This window comes from Pipistrellus kuhlii, unplaced genomic scaffold, assembly GCF_014108245.1.
Source record: "Pipistrellus kuhlii isolate mPipKuh1 unplaced genomic scaffold, mPipKuh1.p scaffold_m20_p_13, whole genome shotgun sequence".
NCBI classification, from domain to species: domain Eukaryota; kingdom Metazoa; phylum Chordata; class Mammalia; order Chiroptera; family Vespertilionidae; genus Pipistrellus; species Pipistrellus kuhlii.
The window spans coordinates 30,933,878-30,950,601 of NW_023425438.1; the positions used below are offsets into that span (position 1 = coordinate 30,933,878).

At 40.9% G+C, this 16,724-nt stretch overlaps 1 protein-coding gene across 5 annotated transcripts in view; it reads right to left on the reverse strand.

Moving 5' to 3' along the window:
* LOC118717424 (WD repeat containing planar cell polarity effector) overlaps positions 1 to 16,724 on the reverse strand; it is a 217,435-nt gene that overhangs the window by 102,238 nt on the left and 98,473 nt on the right. For all 5 annotated transcript variants that reach the window (XM_045580802.1, XM_045580801.1, XM_036435487.2 and 2 more), the window contains exon 10: positions 3,920 to 4,529. In XM_045580802.1, the coding sequence (XP_045436758.1) occupies positions 3,920 to 4,529 (610 nt within the window). The remainder of the gene's footprint in view (positions 1 to 3,919; positions 4,530 to 16,724) is intronic.

Here is a 16,724-nt window from a genome sequence, read left to right on the forward strand (position 1 = left end):
ATAAATACATGTGTCAATGAGGACATCCCTGGTGACCTTTCCAAGCACAGCTCCAGGAGAATACGAAGGACAGAAGGCAGAATTTGGTGCTGTGAGCAGAGAATAGGAAGTGAAGCAGAGAAAGTCAGTGTTCACTAATATTTCAGTGAGTTGACAATGAGAGGGAGGTGAACATTTATTTGATTAACAGGGGAGAAACTATTTTAAGGAAGGGATGTGTTTGTTTCATGGTATGGTTTGGCCTGTATCTGCTGATGTAGCCAGATTTGTGGGGACCTGGAGAGGGTCACAAATAAAGATGTCAAAGGGAAAGTTGTGGGATCCAGAGTGGAAGTAGTGGTGGAACTGGTCTAGGAGCTCCTGCTCCCTTGAATTGAGAAAGTAAGATTTATGCAATTGTAGATAAGTGGTTGGTTAGTTGAGTTGGGTGGGTGGTGAGGAGCAGATAATCTTAATGCAGAGCCAATTAAAATGTGAAATTCTCCGCGAGTCTAAAGAGAGCAGCGAAGGTTGGAAAGGGCATTGATAAGAATGGAAAAGCTTTAATATATTTCAGTAGTATAATTAGGAACCCCTTTAAAAAAAATTAATCCTAGTCTGTATATGTGGAAATATGGGATCGTGACTGACTGTCAGGTAAAGAAATTCTAATTACCGTATTTTTCGGACTATAAGACACTCCGGACCATAAGACGCACCAGTTTTTAGAGAAGGGAAATGAAGAAAAAAAGATTCTGAAACAAATAGTGTCCTAAAATATTTTATGTGCATTAAAACCCAACATCACAGTCATAAACACATGTAATCAACCCTGTAAAGTAAACAGCAGCATTTAGAACCATTTTAGAGCCGGGCAAGCACACACAGACCACAAAGAGCCGGGCAAGTAAAAAAACTTTTTTTTAAAAAGTATATGTGTAGGCTATATTTGGACCATAAGACGCAGGGACTTTCCCCCCCCACTTCTGGGGGGAAAAAAGTGCGTCTTATGGTCTGAAAAATACGGTACATGTTTCCTTGCATAAAAGAGTACACTTCGCGGCTTCTCTATGCAAGATGACACTTCTAGCTCCCTCCTGAAAAAGACATGTTCTTTGAGTTCTTCTAATAACAGCCGTGATGGCCTTTAAATCCCCAATGATTTGATTGATGATTATAAGGATTTAGAATGGAAGCTTTATCCTTGGAACAGTTTTCCTTCAACACTAACTTACCTATTCTGTCAAACTCCAAAAGTCTTAGCATGCTGGCACCAGGCAGGGCCACGTTTATATATGACAGCATTCTATTTTAAACTATGATCTATCTCAGCTTCTTAAATTGTAAGCTACACCTTTCATGTCAAATTTTCCAAAGGCTTGCATAACAAGCATATGAAAAAAAAACCCACACTCATAAATGCTCCCCAGTAGAGAAACCGCACATGTAAATACCTGTTTATATATGCAGTAACTTGAATTATACATGAAAATTCCACATGGATGCCCAGAATCAGCACTGTGTTAATTCAAGAAGTATACCAAAATTTTTGGATGTATTTAGTAGCAGAGCCTAAGAAAAATCTGTCATATAAACAGAGTTTTCTTTTTTAAAAAAATCTGCTAGTTAGAATCTACTGTTTCAAGGAATCTACTCTTCCTAGGGAAAAAAGTAATCGGTAATAAAACATTAATCTTATAACACGTTTTTTAAATCCCGGGAAGCTCCATAATTAGATCCTTTAAAGAGCCTGTAAGACTGTAAATTTTCCCCATTCTATAAAATGTAACAGTCATATTGAAAATAAAATATAAATGATAAATGTCAGTTGCAGAAGTTATCTATCACCTTTTCATTCGAATGCTTGACTTCTATTGGCTAACTCTCTTCCAAGAGCCCTTCTTGGGAAAAAGAGGTGACAGCCAACTCATTGCCTAATTGATTTAGGAACAGTGCCCAGGGAGACAGTCCAATTAAGTTTACAAGCTGGCAATTAGCAGGGAGCCCTCTAAATCCCTACACTGAGAGCCTGTTTACTTTAGTAAGAAGGCAAATGTGCTAGAGATAGGAAGAGAAAGCTGTGCTTTTTGCAAAGCTGTTGTTAGTAGGCCCACAAGGGAGGGCTGAAGAAGAGCTAGGTATATGTGGGCAGACAGCCTTCTGTTTGACAGGTAACTGGGTAATTTATAGTGTGTGTGTGTGTGTGTGTGTGTGTGTGTGTGTGTGTGTGTTTTAACAGGCACGCAAAACATCTAACATCTACTTTAATGAGTGTTGTATATGGAGACATACAACTGTTAAAAATGCAGTGGGGCAAAGTCGAACTGGATTATCTCATAATAAGTGAAATTACAAACATTTTTTTCTTGGACAATATTAACATTATGAATAGATGTAGTTGCATTTTTATAATGCGAGAGAAGAAAAACATAACCCTCACATTATATCTGTATCTTTCAGGTTAATGAGGTCATTTTCACTAGATTTATTTCATGTGTTCAACTTCAGAGGCAAATAGATCCATACAAAAACAAAGTAAACTGAGGAATACTTAATAAACATTATTATAATGTCTTTTAAAACTTAACTTTATACCAGAGCCAAATCCTGTCAGGGGGTTTAAAATGTATTCACTTTTTAAAGTTTTCAAGTAGTAATAATGTGCATTAATTAAAGTCTGTTTTTTCAAACCTAAGCAAAGATCTCTCAAGAATTTTAAATTATATAAAACTACCTAAAGAATATATTTCAGGGGAGAGCTGGTAATGGAAAACCACAAAAGGCAAATATATTGCAAGTAGAGGCCTGGTGCACGACATTCATGTACTGGGGGGCCGTAGGTGGGGGAGCGCCCTACCGCCCAGCCGGCACCCTTTTCCAGGATGCCCTTTTGTCAGGAGCCCTCGGAGGATGTCTGGATGTCCAACTGACATTCTTAGTGCTGCAGCAAAGGTGGGCCACTGTGCTTGCCAGCTGTTAGCCTAGCTTCTGGCTGAGCGGTGCTCCCCCTGTGAGAGCGCACTGACCACCAGGGGTAGCTCCTGCATTGAGCGTCTGACCCCTGGTGGTCAGTGCGTGTCATAGCGACCAGCCATTCTGCTGTTCATTAATTTGCATATTACCCTTTTATTATATAGGATAAAATTTTGTTTTAACATTTCCTGAATGAAATGGGCTGAATGAATACACACATTTCATAACATTGTGAAATCCTTTTGAATTTTTAAGCTAAAGGGTAACAAAAAAGTTACACAAATATCTTTACCAAAAGCTAATTAAACATTTGCTTTCCTTTCTTTCAAAACACTTATTTTACAATTCCAATCTGGTAATAGATACCTATAATCTAAAATATTTTTAAAAAATAAAGTATTACAGTCCTACAAAGAATTTATTAATGGACATATTAAGTGCTTTTAAAATATTCGCCAGGTAGCTCAGTTGCTTAGAGCATTGTCATGACATACCAAGGTTGAGGTTCAGTCCCGGGTCAGGGCATATACGAGAGACAACCTAGGAATGCATCAAGTGGAACCACAAATCGATGTCAATGTCTTCTCTCTTCCCCTCTCTCCAAAATCAATCCATAAACATTTTAAAATGCTAAACAAAATAATCACATACCTATATTTTAAATATTTTTTTTTTTGGTGGACAGTTTATTTTGGAAAGTGTCAAATGTGAAATTTCAGGCTTTATTCATCACAATGAATACTTAGTGTAATTTCCGAATTCTTTAATATCAGTGATATTAAAGAATGTTTCCTGGCATTTAGAAAATCATCCACAAAGCGTTAAGGAAAGTATATGAAATGTATGAAAGGCAAGCATATTTATGGGATGACAAATAGAAAATACATTCCAAGAATAGTTTTATTGTCTTACTTATAATCTCACCATCGTAAACACTTTAATTGACTTACCAACTCCGCTGACTTACCAAGTTTAAATAAAAGAACACCCATAGGTCCTCTGTTGAACTTGAGGAAGAGGAGGTCACAGATGTCCTCACTTTCGGGCTTTTGAGAAACCACCTGTGGAGCTACCCACTGCATTTGGACGAGACTGCTGGAAACACTGAAAAACATACTGAACTGCAGTGTCTCCTTGGGTGAGCGGTCTTCGGCCAGGAGCTGGATGTTAATAGGGGAGAGAGCCATATCAAAAATTTGCAGCTCTCCTTGGATGCTGCCAACTAGCAGAATGGTGCCACCCGGGTGGCAGCTCATTAATGAAGGCAAAAGTTCAGCCTGGGCTAAGAGAGTCACTCTACGGTGAGTGTCATAAAGAATCACTGAGGAATCTTCACAGCCCAGAATCAGTTTGTCCTCAGTAACATTCCTGCAGCAGCTAATGGCCTTGGACCTTAGTGGTATTCTGGTGACGGAGACGCACTGGATTTTGTTCCGAACACATTCATAGATGCAGCTGTCAGCCATGGGCTCTTTGTCGGCACTGAGGGAGCGCTCCACGGTCAGCACCTGGTAGGTCTGTTTGGTGCCAAAACAAACATCCAGTGGATCCCATTCCGTGCGGACGGAACTCAGAACCTGTAAGAGATGAGTCACGTATGTTCACACACAACTTGGGTTTTCTTCAGCTGCCACACATAGGCCTCATGTTAATCTAGTATCCTATTGAAGATAATCAATTATCACCTTAAACATTAGAAATATATAAGTATGTGTCACATAGAACACATATGTAAACACATATATGGCACATACAGAGCATAGTTGCAGAAATCAAATATATGGCACATACAGAGCATAGTTGCAGAAATCAAATTTAACTTGACCACATTGTTTTAGAAAATCTAACTAAAAGACAAATATGTCCCAGTATATGTAAAAACAAATAAGGCGGGATTTTAGTAAAATAGTACAGTTAGCAGAATATCTAAAACTACTAAAAGTGTGATTGTGGGGTGTTTGGGTTTTACTTTCATTTTTCTCCTTCTCTTTAATCTATTTTTATTATTGACAGTACAACTTGAAAGAATTAAGTGAGTCTCCTTCCCACACACTATCCTACCCAATTCTGAAATTACTGTTAAATTATTTACTAGAAATATATTTCTAATTAGTAGTACAGAGTAGGCAAATAGAAAAAAAAAACTTTAGAACTCTAATAAGAATCTTGTACAAATAGTTTACTGTCAGACAAGATATGAATGGTTAAATAGACAAATGACCAACAGGAAAAAATAGTAACGTAAATGTTTTAAAAATAAAAAATTAAGAGCTAGTAAGTAATATGAATTGTCAGTATTTGTTAAGCAAAATTTTAAAAGCATCTTTGGTGTAGAAGGGAAAGGCTACAAGAAATACCGAGGCAGAGGAATAAAAGCAAAAAACAGCAGGCCATTCAGTTTATTCATATGGAAATGTGGGAGGCCAAGAACCTGAAGAGCAGCATTCAAGTGGGTTTAGATATACACTAACACTGCAAAGCCTTCAAAGTCAGATGCAGAACTATTAAAAAAGCACACCTGTATACATATAATAAAATTTCATAGAACTATACACACACATACATGCACAGAAGTGCATATAAAGTCTGGTGAAATCCAGCGAAGACCTGTATCAGAATTAATCCAAGGTCGCTTTCCTGGATTTCACAATGGACTGTGGTAATGTATCTAGTATTTACTCCAATACTATCATTGGGGCAATAGGGAGAAAAGCATAGGAAAGGAATTTGCTTTTAGCAATGTAAGCAATTATTTTAGCAGTTTCTCAAGAGTAAATGATTTCAAAATGAAAAGGCTTCTTGTTTTGTCTGTTTTAAAGTGTATACATAAGGCTGGCTATTGGAAGCAAAGTGGGGGTGGCAGGAGGGGAAGAGTAGATGTTAATTCTCCTTTTTTAAAAATATATTTTTATTGATGCCGAAACCGGTTTGGCTCAGTGGATAGAGCATCGGCCTGTGGACTGAAGGTCCCAGGTTTGATTCCAGTCAAGGGCATGTACCTTGGTTACAGGCACATCCCCAGTGGGGGGTTTGCAGGAGGCAGCTGATGGATGTTTCTCTCTCTCATCAATGTTTCTAACTCTCTATCCCTCTTCCTCTCTGTAAAAAAATCAATAAAATATATTTTTTAAAAGTTTTAAAAAATCTTTTTATTGATTTCAGAGAGGAAGGGAGAGGGAGAGATAGAAACACTAATGATTAGAGAAAATCATCAATTGGTTGCCTCCTGCATGGCACCTTCTGGGGATTGAGCCTGTAACCCAGGAATGAAAGGCGACCTCCTGGTTCATAAGTCAATGCTCAACCACTGACCCACACTGTCCAGGCTTTCTTTTCCTCCCTCCCTTCCTTTCTTCCTCCCTCTCTTTTTTCTTTTCTCTCCCTTCCATTTTCTTTCTCCCTCGTCCTCCCTCTCCCCTCTCTTCTTCTCTCCTTTCATGTGAATTTTTCTTTTAAAAATCCATTTTAAACATCATCACCAAATGAATCTTCTAAACTAAATGTTTTGCTCTTATTCTTCCATTCAAAGTCTGCATTGGCTACCCACCCACTAATGAATTAAAATGTTATTCCTCATCCTGGAATGCAAAAGCCTGCAGGACCTATATTTAAACTCATTCCCTTCCTCACACTCTGTCCTTGTTTTTTCGTGTGTGTGAGTGTGTGTGTGTGTGTGTGTGAGTGGTGTGTGTGTGTGTGTTTCTAATAAGTATTTGGGTATGAGATATGTGTCAGGCACAGGTCCTGGGGTCCTGGGGTCGCAGCAGTAAATCCTCACCTCAGAGAATACACACTCCAATGGTTGAAAACAGGCAATGATTCACAAGCAAACATCCACAGAATGTTAGTAAACCCATATACCCACTTCCTAAGTTCTGTGAAGAATAAAGCAAAGCAAGCAGAATGTGGAGCAGCAGGAATGGGGAGGGGAGTTCACATAGAGAAGTCAGGACAGGCCTTTCTGATGAAGGTGATCTGAAAGTGCAGCCATATGGGAGAAGAGAGCCCTGAGCAGAAAGGAAACGAACTCCTTGAGGTGGAGCTCTTAGCCTGAGAAAGGAACCACCGAAGACTGGCCCGGGTAGAGAAGAGGGAGCAAGGAGGACAGTGGTAAAACTGGGAGAGGGAAACATATGCCATAACAGCTTGTAGGCTACTTTGTAGGGACTGGCTTTTTCTCTAGATGAGATGAGAAGTCATAAGCAGAGGAGGGACAGGATCTGACTTGCAAATTCTAGTGTTAACTCCCCCAGTTTCCCCTCCTTACCCTATTCTGAGTTCAAACTCAAACATGCCCTGCATTTTCCCAGCTCTGTAACTTGTGAAATTAATTAAACAAGGAGGCCCTAAGACTGATGTGGCTCCAATGCCATGATGGCCTACATAAGCAAACCAAAATCTAAGCTTATAAATGCCTCAAAGTTAAAAACCAAACCTCGAAGGACAACCAATTAGGCTTTAAGCTATAGCCAGTCAAATAATGTCCTTTCTTTGCTTCTGCATTATCTACACTATTAAAAGAGAAATATGCAAGCTGACCATACCACCGCAACACTCACCAGCCAATCAGGAGTGACTATGCAAGTTAGCCCAACAAAGATGGAGGATTAATTTGCATACACAGGTGCAAATCGGCGAGGGTGGGGTGGCTGCTTATGTGCATGCGTGCCTGCACCAAGCATCCTGCATCCCGGAGACAGGTGTCCTCAGGAGCCAGGCTGCTCTGAGCCGGTATGCCTGTGCATAGGCAGGGAGCGGCTGGGGTCCTGAAACACCCCCCCTGGCCACTCTGGGCCTATGCACGCAGGCACAGAGCAGCCTGGGGCAGGGTGGGAACATACCCAGGACTCAGATGCTCCAAGCCAGCACGCGTGCAAATGGCCAGGGGCGGGTGAGAACGTCTCCTGCAGTGAGCGAGCAGACAGCAGGGCCCTGCTTACCTCTGGCCATGGCAGCAAAGAGCAAGCAATCCCCTGTAGGGCCCCCACAAAGAGTAGACACCAGGGCCTGCAGTGGCGTCAGCAAGCAGGTCCACAGAGAGCAGAGAACCACAGGGAGCAGGCCTGTGCTGACAGTAGGACATCTCTTGAGGACTTCCAGATTAGAGAAAGTGCAGGTCAGGCTGAGGAACCTAGCCCCCTGCATGAATTTTGTGCACCGGGCCCCTAGTTCTCTATATAAATCTTTCCCCTGACGCCTGTCTGTGGAGTGCTTCTAGCCACTTTTGAGTCTGACGATGACTGATTAGAATAGATTTTTGGTCAAATAGCACTTAAAAGATTTACTATGCTTTGGTCTATTAAAAACTTTACTTGTGTCCTTTGCCTGAAATTCACATTCTTCACCCTTTTAGAACAAAACCAGAAGCTATTATATTGTAGTTTCTGGATTCCTTCCAGCTAGGTGGCATCCTTCCTTCCTTGGATCTCACGTCCATACTCCTTTCCCCACTCCAGCTTGGCCGATGACTCTCTGGTGACATTTGGCTTTTACTTTTTATTTAATTTCTTTATTGATTAAGGTATTATATATATGTCCTTATCTCCCCATTGCCTCCCAAACCACCACTCATGCCCTTAATCCTCCCCCCCTTGTCTGTGTCCATTGATTAGGCTTATATGCATGCCTACAAGTCCTTTGATTGATCTCTCTCCTTACCCCCAACCTCCCCCACCTTTCCTCTGAAGTTTGATGGTCTGATCAATGGTTCTCTGTCACTGGATCTGTTTTTGCTCATCAGTTTATGTTGTTCATTATATTCCACAAATGAGTGAGATCATGTGATATTTATCTTATTCTGACTGGTTTATTTCACTTAACATAATGGTCTCCAGATCCATCAATGGTGTTGCAAATGGTAAGAGTTCCTTCTTTTTTACAGCAGCATAGTATCCCATTGTGTAGATGTACCATAGTTTTCTAATCCACTCATCTGCTGATGGGCACTTAGGCTGTTTCCAAATCTTAGCTATGGTGAATTGTGTTGCTATGAACATAGAGGTGCATATATCCTTTCTGATTGGTGTTTCTAGTTTCTTGGGATATATTCCTAGAAGTGGGATCACTGGGTCAAATGGGAGTTCCATTTTTAGTTTCTTTGAGGAAACATCATACTGTTCTCCACAGTGGCTTCACCAGTCTGCATCCCCACCAGCAGTGAATGAGGGTTCCTTTTTCTCTGAATCCTCACCAACACTTGTCATTTGTTGATTTGTTGATGATAGCCATTCTGACAGGTGTGAGATGGTACCACATTATCATTTTGACTTACATCTCTCCGGTAAATAGTGACTTTGAGCATGTTTTCATGTCTGTTGGCCTTCCCTCTGTCTTCTTTCTAAAAGTATCTATTTAGGTCCATTGCCCATTTTTTTTTATTGGGTTGTTTATCTTCCTGTTGTTAAGCTGTATGAGTTCCCTGTAAATGTTGGAGATTAAACCATTATTGGTAAAAAGGGTTTAAAAGATATTGCTTCACCATGTGTCTGAAATTTTGCTGCCTGTGGATTCCGCTAGTATTGTTTTGGTTTCCTTTAAGTCATTTATCCATTTTGAGTTTATTTTTTGTGTATGGTGTTAATTTGGTGGTCTAGTTTCATTTTTTTTGCATTATCTGTCCAATTTTATCAACACCATTTATTGAAGAGACTGTCTTGACTCCATTGTATATTCATGCCTTCTTTGTCAAATATTAATTGGGCATAGTGATTTGGGTTGATTTCTGGGTTCTACCGTGTTTCCCTGAAAATAAGACATCCTCTGAAAATAAGACCTACTTACAGGTTTCCTTCTGAGTGAAATATAAGGCATCTCCCTGAAAATAAGGCCCCCCTAGGCTTTGTCTCAGAATGCTATTGCTAAACATGAGAGATCTGGTCCACTGATTCTGAAAGAAATGGAGTCACAAGAAATTCACCAGGAAATTCAGAAATTGGATTGTTATGATGATGTTCCAGAAGATGATGACATGATTGTCATTGAATAAATGAGTAAATTCTTGATACTGTAGGATTCACAGTTTGTCTGGTTTGTGTTGACAACTACTGTACTACAGGTAATAAATTTCCTTTATTTTCATTTAACAACAAATGTGTACCGTACTATTCTTCATGGAAAATAAGACATCCCCTGAAAATGACCTACTACATCTTTGGGAGCAAAAATTAATATAAGACACTGTCTTATTTTCGGGAAAACAGGGTATATTCTATTCCATTGGTCTATATGTCTGTTCTTGTGCAAGTACCAGGCTGTTTTGAGAACAGTGACTTTGTAATACAGCTAGATATCTGGTATTGAGATCCCTCCTACTTTGTTCTTCTTTCTTAGGATTGCTGCAGCTATTTGGGGTCTTTTTTTATTCCAGATGAATTTTTGGAGAGTTCATTCTAGGAAGGTGAAATATGCCATTGCTTTTTTAATGGGGAATGCATTGAAACTATAGATTGCTTTGGGTAGTATGGACATTTTAATGATGTTGATCCTACCAATCCATGAACCTGGTATGTTCTTCCATCTGTTTATGTCTTCCTCTATCTCTTTTTTTTTCAGTGTCCTGTAGTTTTCCACATATAGGTCTTTTATCTCCTTAGTTAAGTTTATTCCTAGATATATTAATTTTTTTGGTGCAATGGTAAATGGGATTGCTTTTTTAGTCATTCTTTCTGTAAGTTCACTATTGGTGTATATTAATGCCATAGATTTCTTGGCATTAATTTCTCTGCTTACAAAGCTGAATTCATTTATTAAGTCTAATAATTTTTTATTGGAGTCTTTAGGGTTTTCTATGTAAAGTATCATGTCATCTGTGAATAAGGACAGTTTTTCATCTTTTTTCAAATTTGGATACCTTTCATTTCTTCTTCTTGTCCAATTGCAATGGCTAATACTTCCAGTACTATGTGGAGCAGGAGTGGTGAGAGTGGGCATCCATGTCTTGTTCATGCTTTATGGGAAATGGTTTTAGTTTTTTGCCCATTGAGTATGATGTTTGCTGTGTATTTATCATATATAGCTTTTATTACATTGAGGCATGATCCTTCTATTCCCAACTCAGAGTGTTTTTATCAAGAAGGGTGTTGGATTTTGTCAAATGCTTTTTCTGCATCAATTGATATGACTGTGATTTTTATCTCTCAATTTGTTTATATGATGTATCACATTTATTGATTTGCAGATATTGTACCATCGTGCATTCCCGAGATAAATCCTAGTTGGTCATGGTGTATGATCTTTCTGGATTTGATTTGCTAGAATTTTGTTGAGGATTTTGGCATCTATGTTCATGAGGGATATTGGTCTCTAATTCTCTTTCATTGTGTTGTCTATCTGGCTTTGATATTAGGGTGATGCTGGCTTTACAGAAGGAGCTGGGAAGTATTCTTTCCTCTTGAATTTTTTTTGCAATAGTCTGAGGAGGATAGGTTTTAGTTCTTCCTTGAATGTTTGGTAAAACTCCCCTATGAAGCCATCTGGCACCGGGTTTTTGTTTTGCTGAAAGCTTTTTAATAACTTCTTCAATCATCAGTTTCCAGGATGCTTTTAATTTCTTCTTTGTTCTCTTTGGTAATACAATAATTGTTTAATAGCATGCTATTCAGCTTCCTAGTGTTTGAATTTTTTTGGATTGTTTTTATTGTAATTTATTTCTAATACTAGAGGCCTGGTGATGAAATTCATGCATAAGTGCAGTCCCCAGGCCTAGACAGCAATTGAAGCAGCATCTTATGTGGAAGGGTAAGTACCAGCTGACCTCTGGGCAGCACCTGGACCCCAGGCCCCATGTGCCCCCCTCCACCTGAGTTATGGCAACTGAGTCCCCAAATGGAGATGTGGTAAGTGCAGTCAGACGCCATGGGCTGGGGTGCAGCGTGGGCCTCTGGGCCATTTAGCAGTGCCACAGGGAAGCCAGGCGGGCAGCACACTCTCCCCCCGCTGGCCTTGGCAGTCCAGCTCCTGCATGAACCCATGGTGAGTCCAGGCGGCCCTTGTGGTCCTGGCAGTTGTGGCTCTGCTCTACCAGAAGTCCACTGGGGCTAGCAGCACCTACACTGCCGCCTGTTGCCAGTGCCTTGTTCTGCACCGCCCCCTGGTGGACAGCGCACGTCATAGTGAGCAGTCGAACTCCCAGTTGAACTCCTGGTCGAGGGGACAATATGCATTTTAAGCTTTTATTATATAGGATTATATAGGATTATGTCATTGTGGTCTGAAAGATTCTTGATATGATTTCATTCTTCTTGAATTTGGGGAGACTTTTCTTGTGACCCAATATGTGCTCTATTTTTTTATAATGTCCATGTGCACTTGAGAAGAACTTATATTCCATGGCTTTGGGGTGAAATGTTCTGAAGATGTCAATTAAGTCCATCTGATCCAGTGAGTCATTTGGGATTGCTGTTTCTTTGCTGATTTTTTGTCTAGAGGATTTATCCAGTGATGTCAGTGGTATATTAATATTAAAGTCCCCTACTATGATTGTATTGTTGTCAATTTCTCCCTTGATATCTTCCAGGAGTTTTTGTTTTAATGTATAATATTTGGGTGCTCTTGCATTGGGTGCATATATGTTTATCAGGGTTATAGCCTCTTGTTGTATTGATCCCTTTAGTATTATGAAGTGGCCTTCCTTATCTCGTTATGGCATTTACATTGAGGTCTATTCTTTTCAAATATAAGTATTGCTACCCCAGATTTTTTTCTCTTTCCATTTGCCCAAAAGAGATTTTTTTATCCCGTCACTTTCAGTCTGAGTGAGTCCCTTGTTCTGAGGCAGGTCTCTTGTAGAAAGCATATATATGGGTCATGGTTTTTTTTTTTTTTAATCCATTCAGCCACTCAATGTCTTTTGATTGGAATATTTAGTCCATTTAAGTTTAAAGTTATTATTGATAGGTACTTATTTGTAGCCATTTTTATTTTTTATGCCTGTGTTCCTTCTTACCTTTTTATTCCAATCCCTTTAGCATTTCTTGCATTGCTAACTTGGTAGTGATAAACTCCCTTAGCCTTTTTTTGTCTGTGAAGCTCCTTCTTTTCCCTTCAATTTTGAATGACAGCTTCACTGGAGAAAGTATTATTGGGTTCAGTCCCTTTCTTTGCATCATTTTGTAAATTTCTTTCCATTCTTTTCTGGCCTGATGTGTTTCTGTCGAGAAATCATTTGATAATCTAATGGGAAAATTCTGTCTCTCTCTCTGGAAGCCTTTAAGATTCTTTGTCTTGAACTTTTGCCATCATAATTATGATGTATCTTGCATAATTATGATGTATCTTGGTATGGGTCTTTTCGGGTTCGTCTTGTTTGGGACACTGTGCTTGTGTGAGTGTTTTCTTCCCCACATCAGGGAAGTTTTCTGGCCTTATTTATTCAAATAGGTTTTCTAACCCTTGTTCCTCTTCCTGTTGCTCTGGCACCCCTATTATATCATGTTGCTTTGTTTCATGTTGTCCTTCAGGTTTCCTCCCGTCTTTTAATTTTTTTTCTCTAATTATAGTTCAGTTTGGGTGTGTTTTGCTTCCCTGTCTTCTAATTCACTAATTCGATCCTTGTCTTCTCCTAGTATACTATTGAAATTTTCCATGTTTTTTTTTTTTTAATTGCAGCTGTATCTCTCATTTCTTCTTAATTCTTACATAAATTGTTTTCTGAATTATTTTTCTGACATATTGCATGCCTCTGTTTCACCTAGCTGCCTTTCTGGTGATTCCTCCTTTTCTTTCCTTTGGGGGTTCCTTTGTCTACCCATTTTTTATCTCACAGATGGATCTAGATGTCAAATCATGCAGGGGTTGCTATTTAAGTGGCAGTGACAAATCGGGCTGTGGTTGCTATTTGGGTGGTCATGGCAGCAACTGCTCCTCAGTTGGCAGTGGTTCCTCTGGTGGGTGCTATTCCCAGCAGTGGTGGCTCCTCTGGTGGTGTGGGGAAGCTGCTCACACAGCTGCTGTTCCTTGGACAGGGGTCAGCTGCTGCTCTTTGAATGGGGGCGGACTGCTCACATGGCTGCTGCTCCTTGGATGAGGGCTGGCTGTGTGTGGCTGCTGCTCCTTAGACTGGGAGGGCTGCTCATGAGGCTGCTGCTGCTTGGACAGGGGCAGATTGCTCTCATGGCTGCTCCTCATACTGGGGTGGGCTTCTCTCACGGCTGCTGCTCCTTGAATAGGGGGTGGGCTGCTCATGCAGCTGCTGCTATTTGGATGGGAGTGACCTACACATGCGACTGTTGCTCCTTGGATAGGAGCAGGCTGCTCACCCGGTTGCTCGTTACATGTGGCTGCTGCTCCTTGGACCAGGTCGGGCTGCTCAAGTGGCTGCTGCTCCTTGAATGGGGGAGGACTGCTCACGGAGATGCTGCTCCTCAGAAGGGGGCAGGCTGCCACTCCTCAGTTGTGGGCTGGCTGCTCCTGCAGCTGCTGCTCCCCAGACAGGGGTGGGCTTCTTGCATGGTTGCTGCTCCTCAGAAGAGTCGGCTGCTCACACAGCTTCTGCTCCTTGGACAGGGGCAGGCCACGTGATGCTGTTGCTCGACTTGGGGCAGGCTGCTTGCGGGGCTGCTATTCCTTGGACAGGAGTGGGCTGCTCATGTGTCCGTTGCTCATGTGGTCGCAGTGCCCTGGGCTAAAGTGTTGGGCTGGTCAAAGGGGAATGTGCTCCAGAACTCACAGGAGTCTTTGCCCAGGGTTGATGGAAACTCGATGATCATAGGACCATAGCCAAGGTAGCAGAACCTTGGCAGGGGTGGCTGTAGAGTCCCAGGTGTTATCTGAGGGAACCCTGGGTGGAGATGAGGCTGGGTTCCCAGTTACAGCAGCTCTGACCTTGCTTCTAGCTTTACTGATATCCCAGCTACTCTTCTTCTATGACTGGAATGGGACTTGGGAAACCCAGAGATGTAATTCCATACAAATAAAAGTCACTCCTCCTCTCATCTGAGTTTCAGAATATTATTTTTCTCAAATTAGCATAAAGACCCCACCTCCAGCACCCAGTGGTGAGGATGAACAATAACATTGGCATAGAACAACTTAGGTTCAAGGTCCATGTGGAAAGACCCAGGTTTCCTCATTTCCAGACGTTTGTGAGACTCTCTTCACTAGTTTCTGTAATGTTACCAAAATAAATACATTAAAGGGGGAGTGTAATATTGTGATGTATAAGAAATACATGTGTATTTATTTGGTCATTCAAAGGATCAAAATATATTTCTCATATATCTTCAATCTTTATCCACAGTTCTTGGCTTACAACCCTCAAAATCCTGGAATTTTCCTGTGTTGAGAGTAATAAAGATGTATTTTGTTATGTTATTAAGGTAACTTTTAGGAAGCCTCTAAGGATGGGGAGGGATGCAATGGAGCCAACCTTGTGATTACAGGGTTGGAACTTTAAGTCCTACACCCTGACATCCAGGGAAGGAGAGGGACTGGAGAATGGATCAATAGCCAATCAATCATGCCTATGTAATGAAGCCTCCATAAAAATCCAAAAGTACCTGTAGAGGACATGAAAGCTCCAGGCCCTTTCCCTAATCCTTGTCCTCTGCGTCTCTTCCATCTCACTGTTCTTGAGTTACATCCTTTTATAATAAACTGGTGATTCTCGTAAGTAAAATGTTTTCCTGAGTTCTGTGAGCTGCTTTAGCAAATAATGGAATACAAGGAGGGAATTTTGGGAATCTCTGATTTATAACCAGTTGGTCATTAGTATAGATAACAGCTGGACTTACGACTAATGTCTGAAGTGCAAGGAGGTGGTCATGGGAACTGCCAATCAGTAGCAGGTGGGTCTGCAAACAGGTAACAACTCGGGCTTGCTCAATGACATTAATCGTTGAAGAAATGCAATTAAAATCACAATGAGATCTCATCTCATAACTGTCAAAACGGCTATCAGTAATAAATCAATAAACAACAAGTGTTGGTGAGGATGTGGATAAAAAGGGAACCCTCAAACACTGTTGGTGAGAATGTAGACTGGTTTTAGCCACTATGGAAAACAGTATAGAGGTTGTTAAAAAAAATAAATAAATAAATAAAAATCGCCAAAACTGGTTGGCTCAGTGGATAGAGCATTGGCTAGGGACTGAAAGGTCCCATGTTCGATTCCAGTCAAGAGTATGTACCTTGGTTGTGGGCACATCCCCAGTAGGGGGTGTGCAAGAGGCAGCTGATCGATGATTCTCTCATTTATGTTTCTAACTCTCTATCCCTCTGTCTTCCTCTCTGTAAAAAAATCAATAAAATATATATTAAAATAATTAAAAATGCCCTTATGACCTAGTGATATATAGCCAGAGAAACCCCAAATACTAATTAGAAAGAAGTTATACACCCCTGTGTTCACTGCAGCATTGTTTGCAATAGCCCAAATAGGGAAGTAACCCAATTCTCATCAATAGACAAGTGAATAAAAAAAGCTGTGAGATATGTGATGTGTGTGTGTGTGTATGTGTGTGTGTGTGTAGTATTACTCGGCCATAAAAAAGAAAAAATCTTAACATCTGTGACAGCATGGATGGACCTAGAGGATATTATGCTAAGTGGGCAGGGCTGCAGGTGTAGCAAGGCGCATGTGGGTAGGCGGGGACTTGACGCATGCACAGCACAGAGGCGGGTCCTGGCAGCTCTGCACAGCACCAAGGCGGGACCCCTGGCTCTGGCCTACCTCTTTGGAGCAATCCATCGAGGATCCCTGGATGGGTAGGCGGGGCCTACTTTTTTGAGGAGATCAATTGTGGAGCTCCCACACTGTGAGAGGGCACAGGCAACGT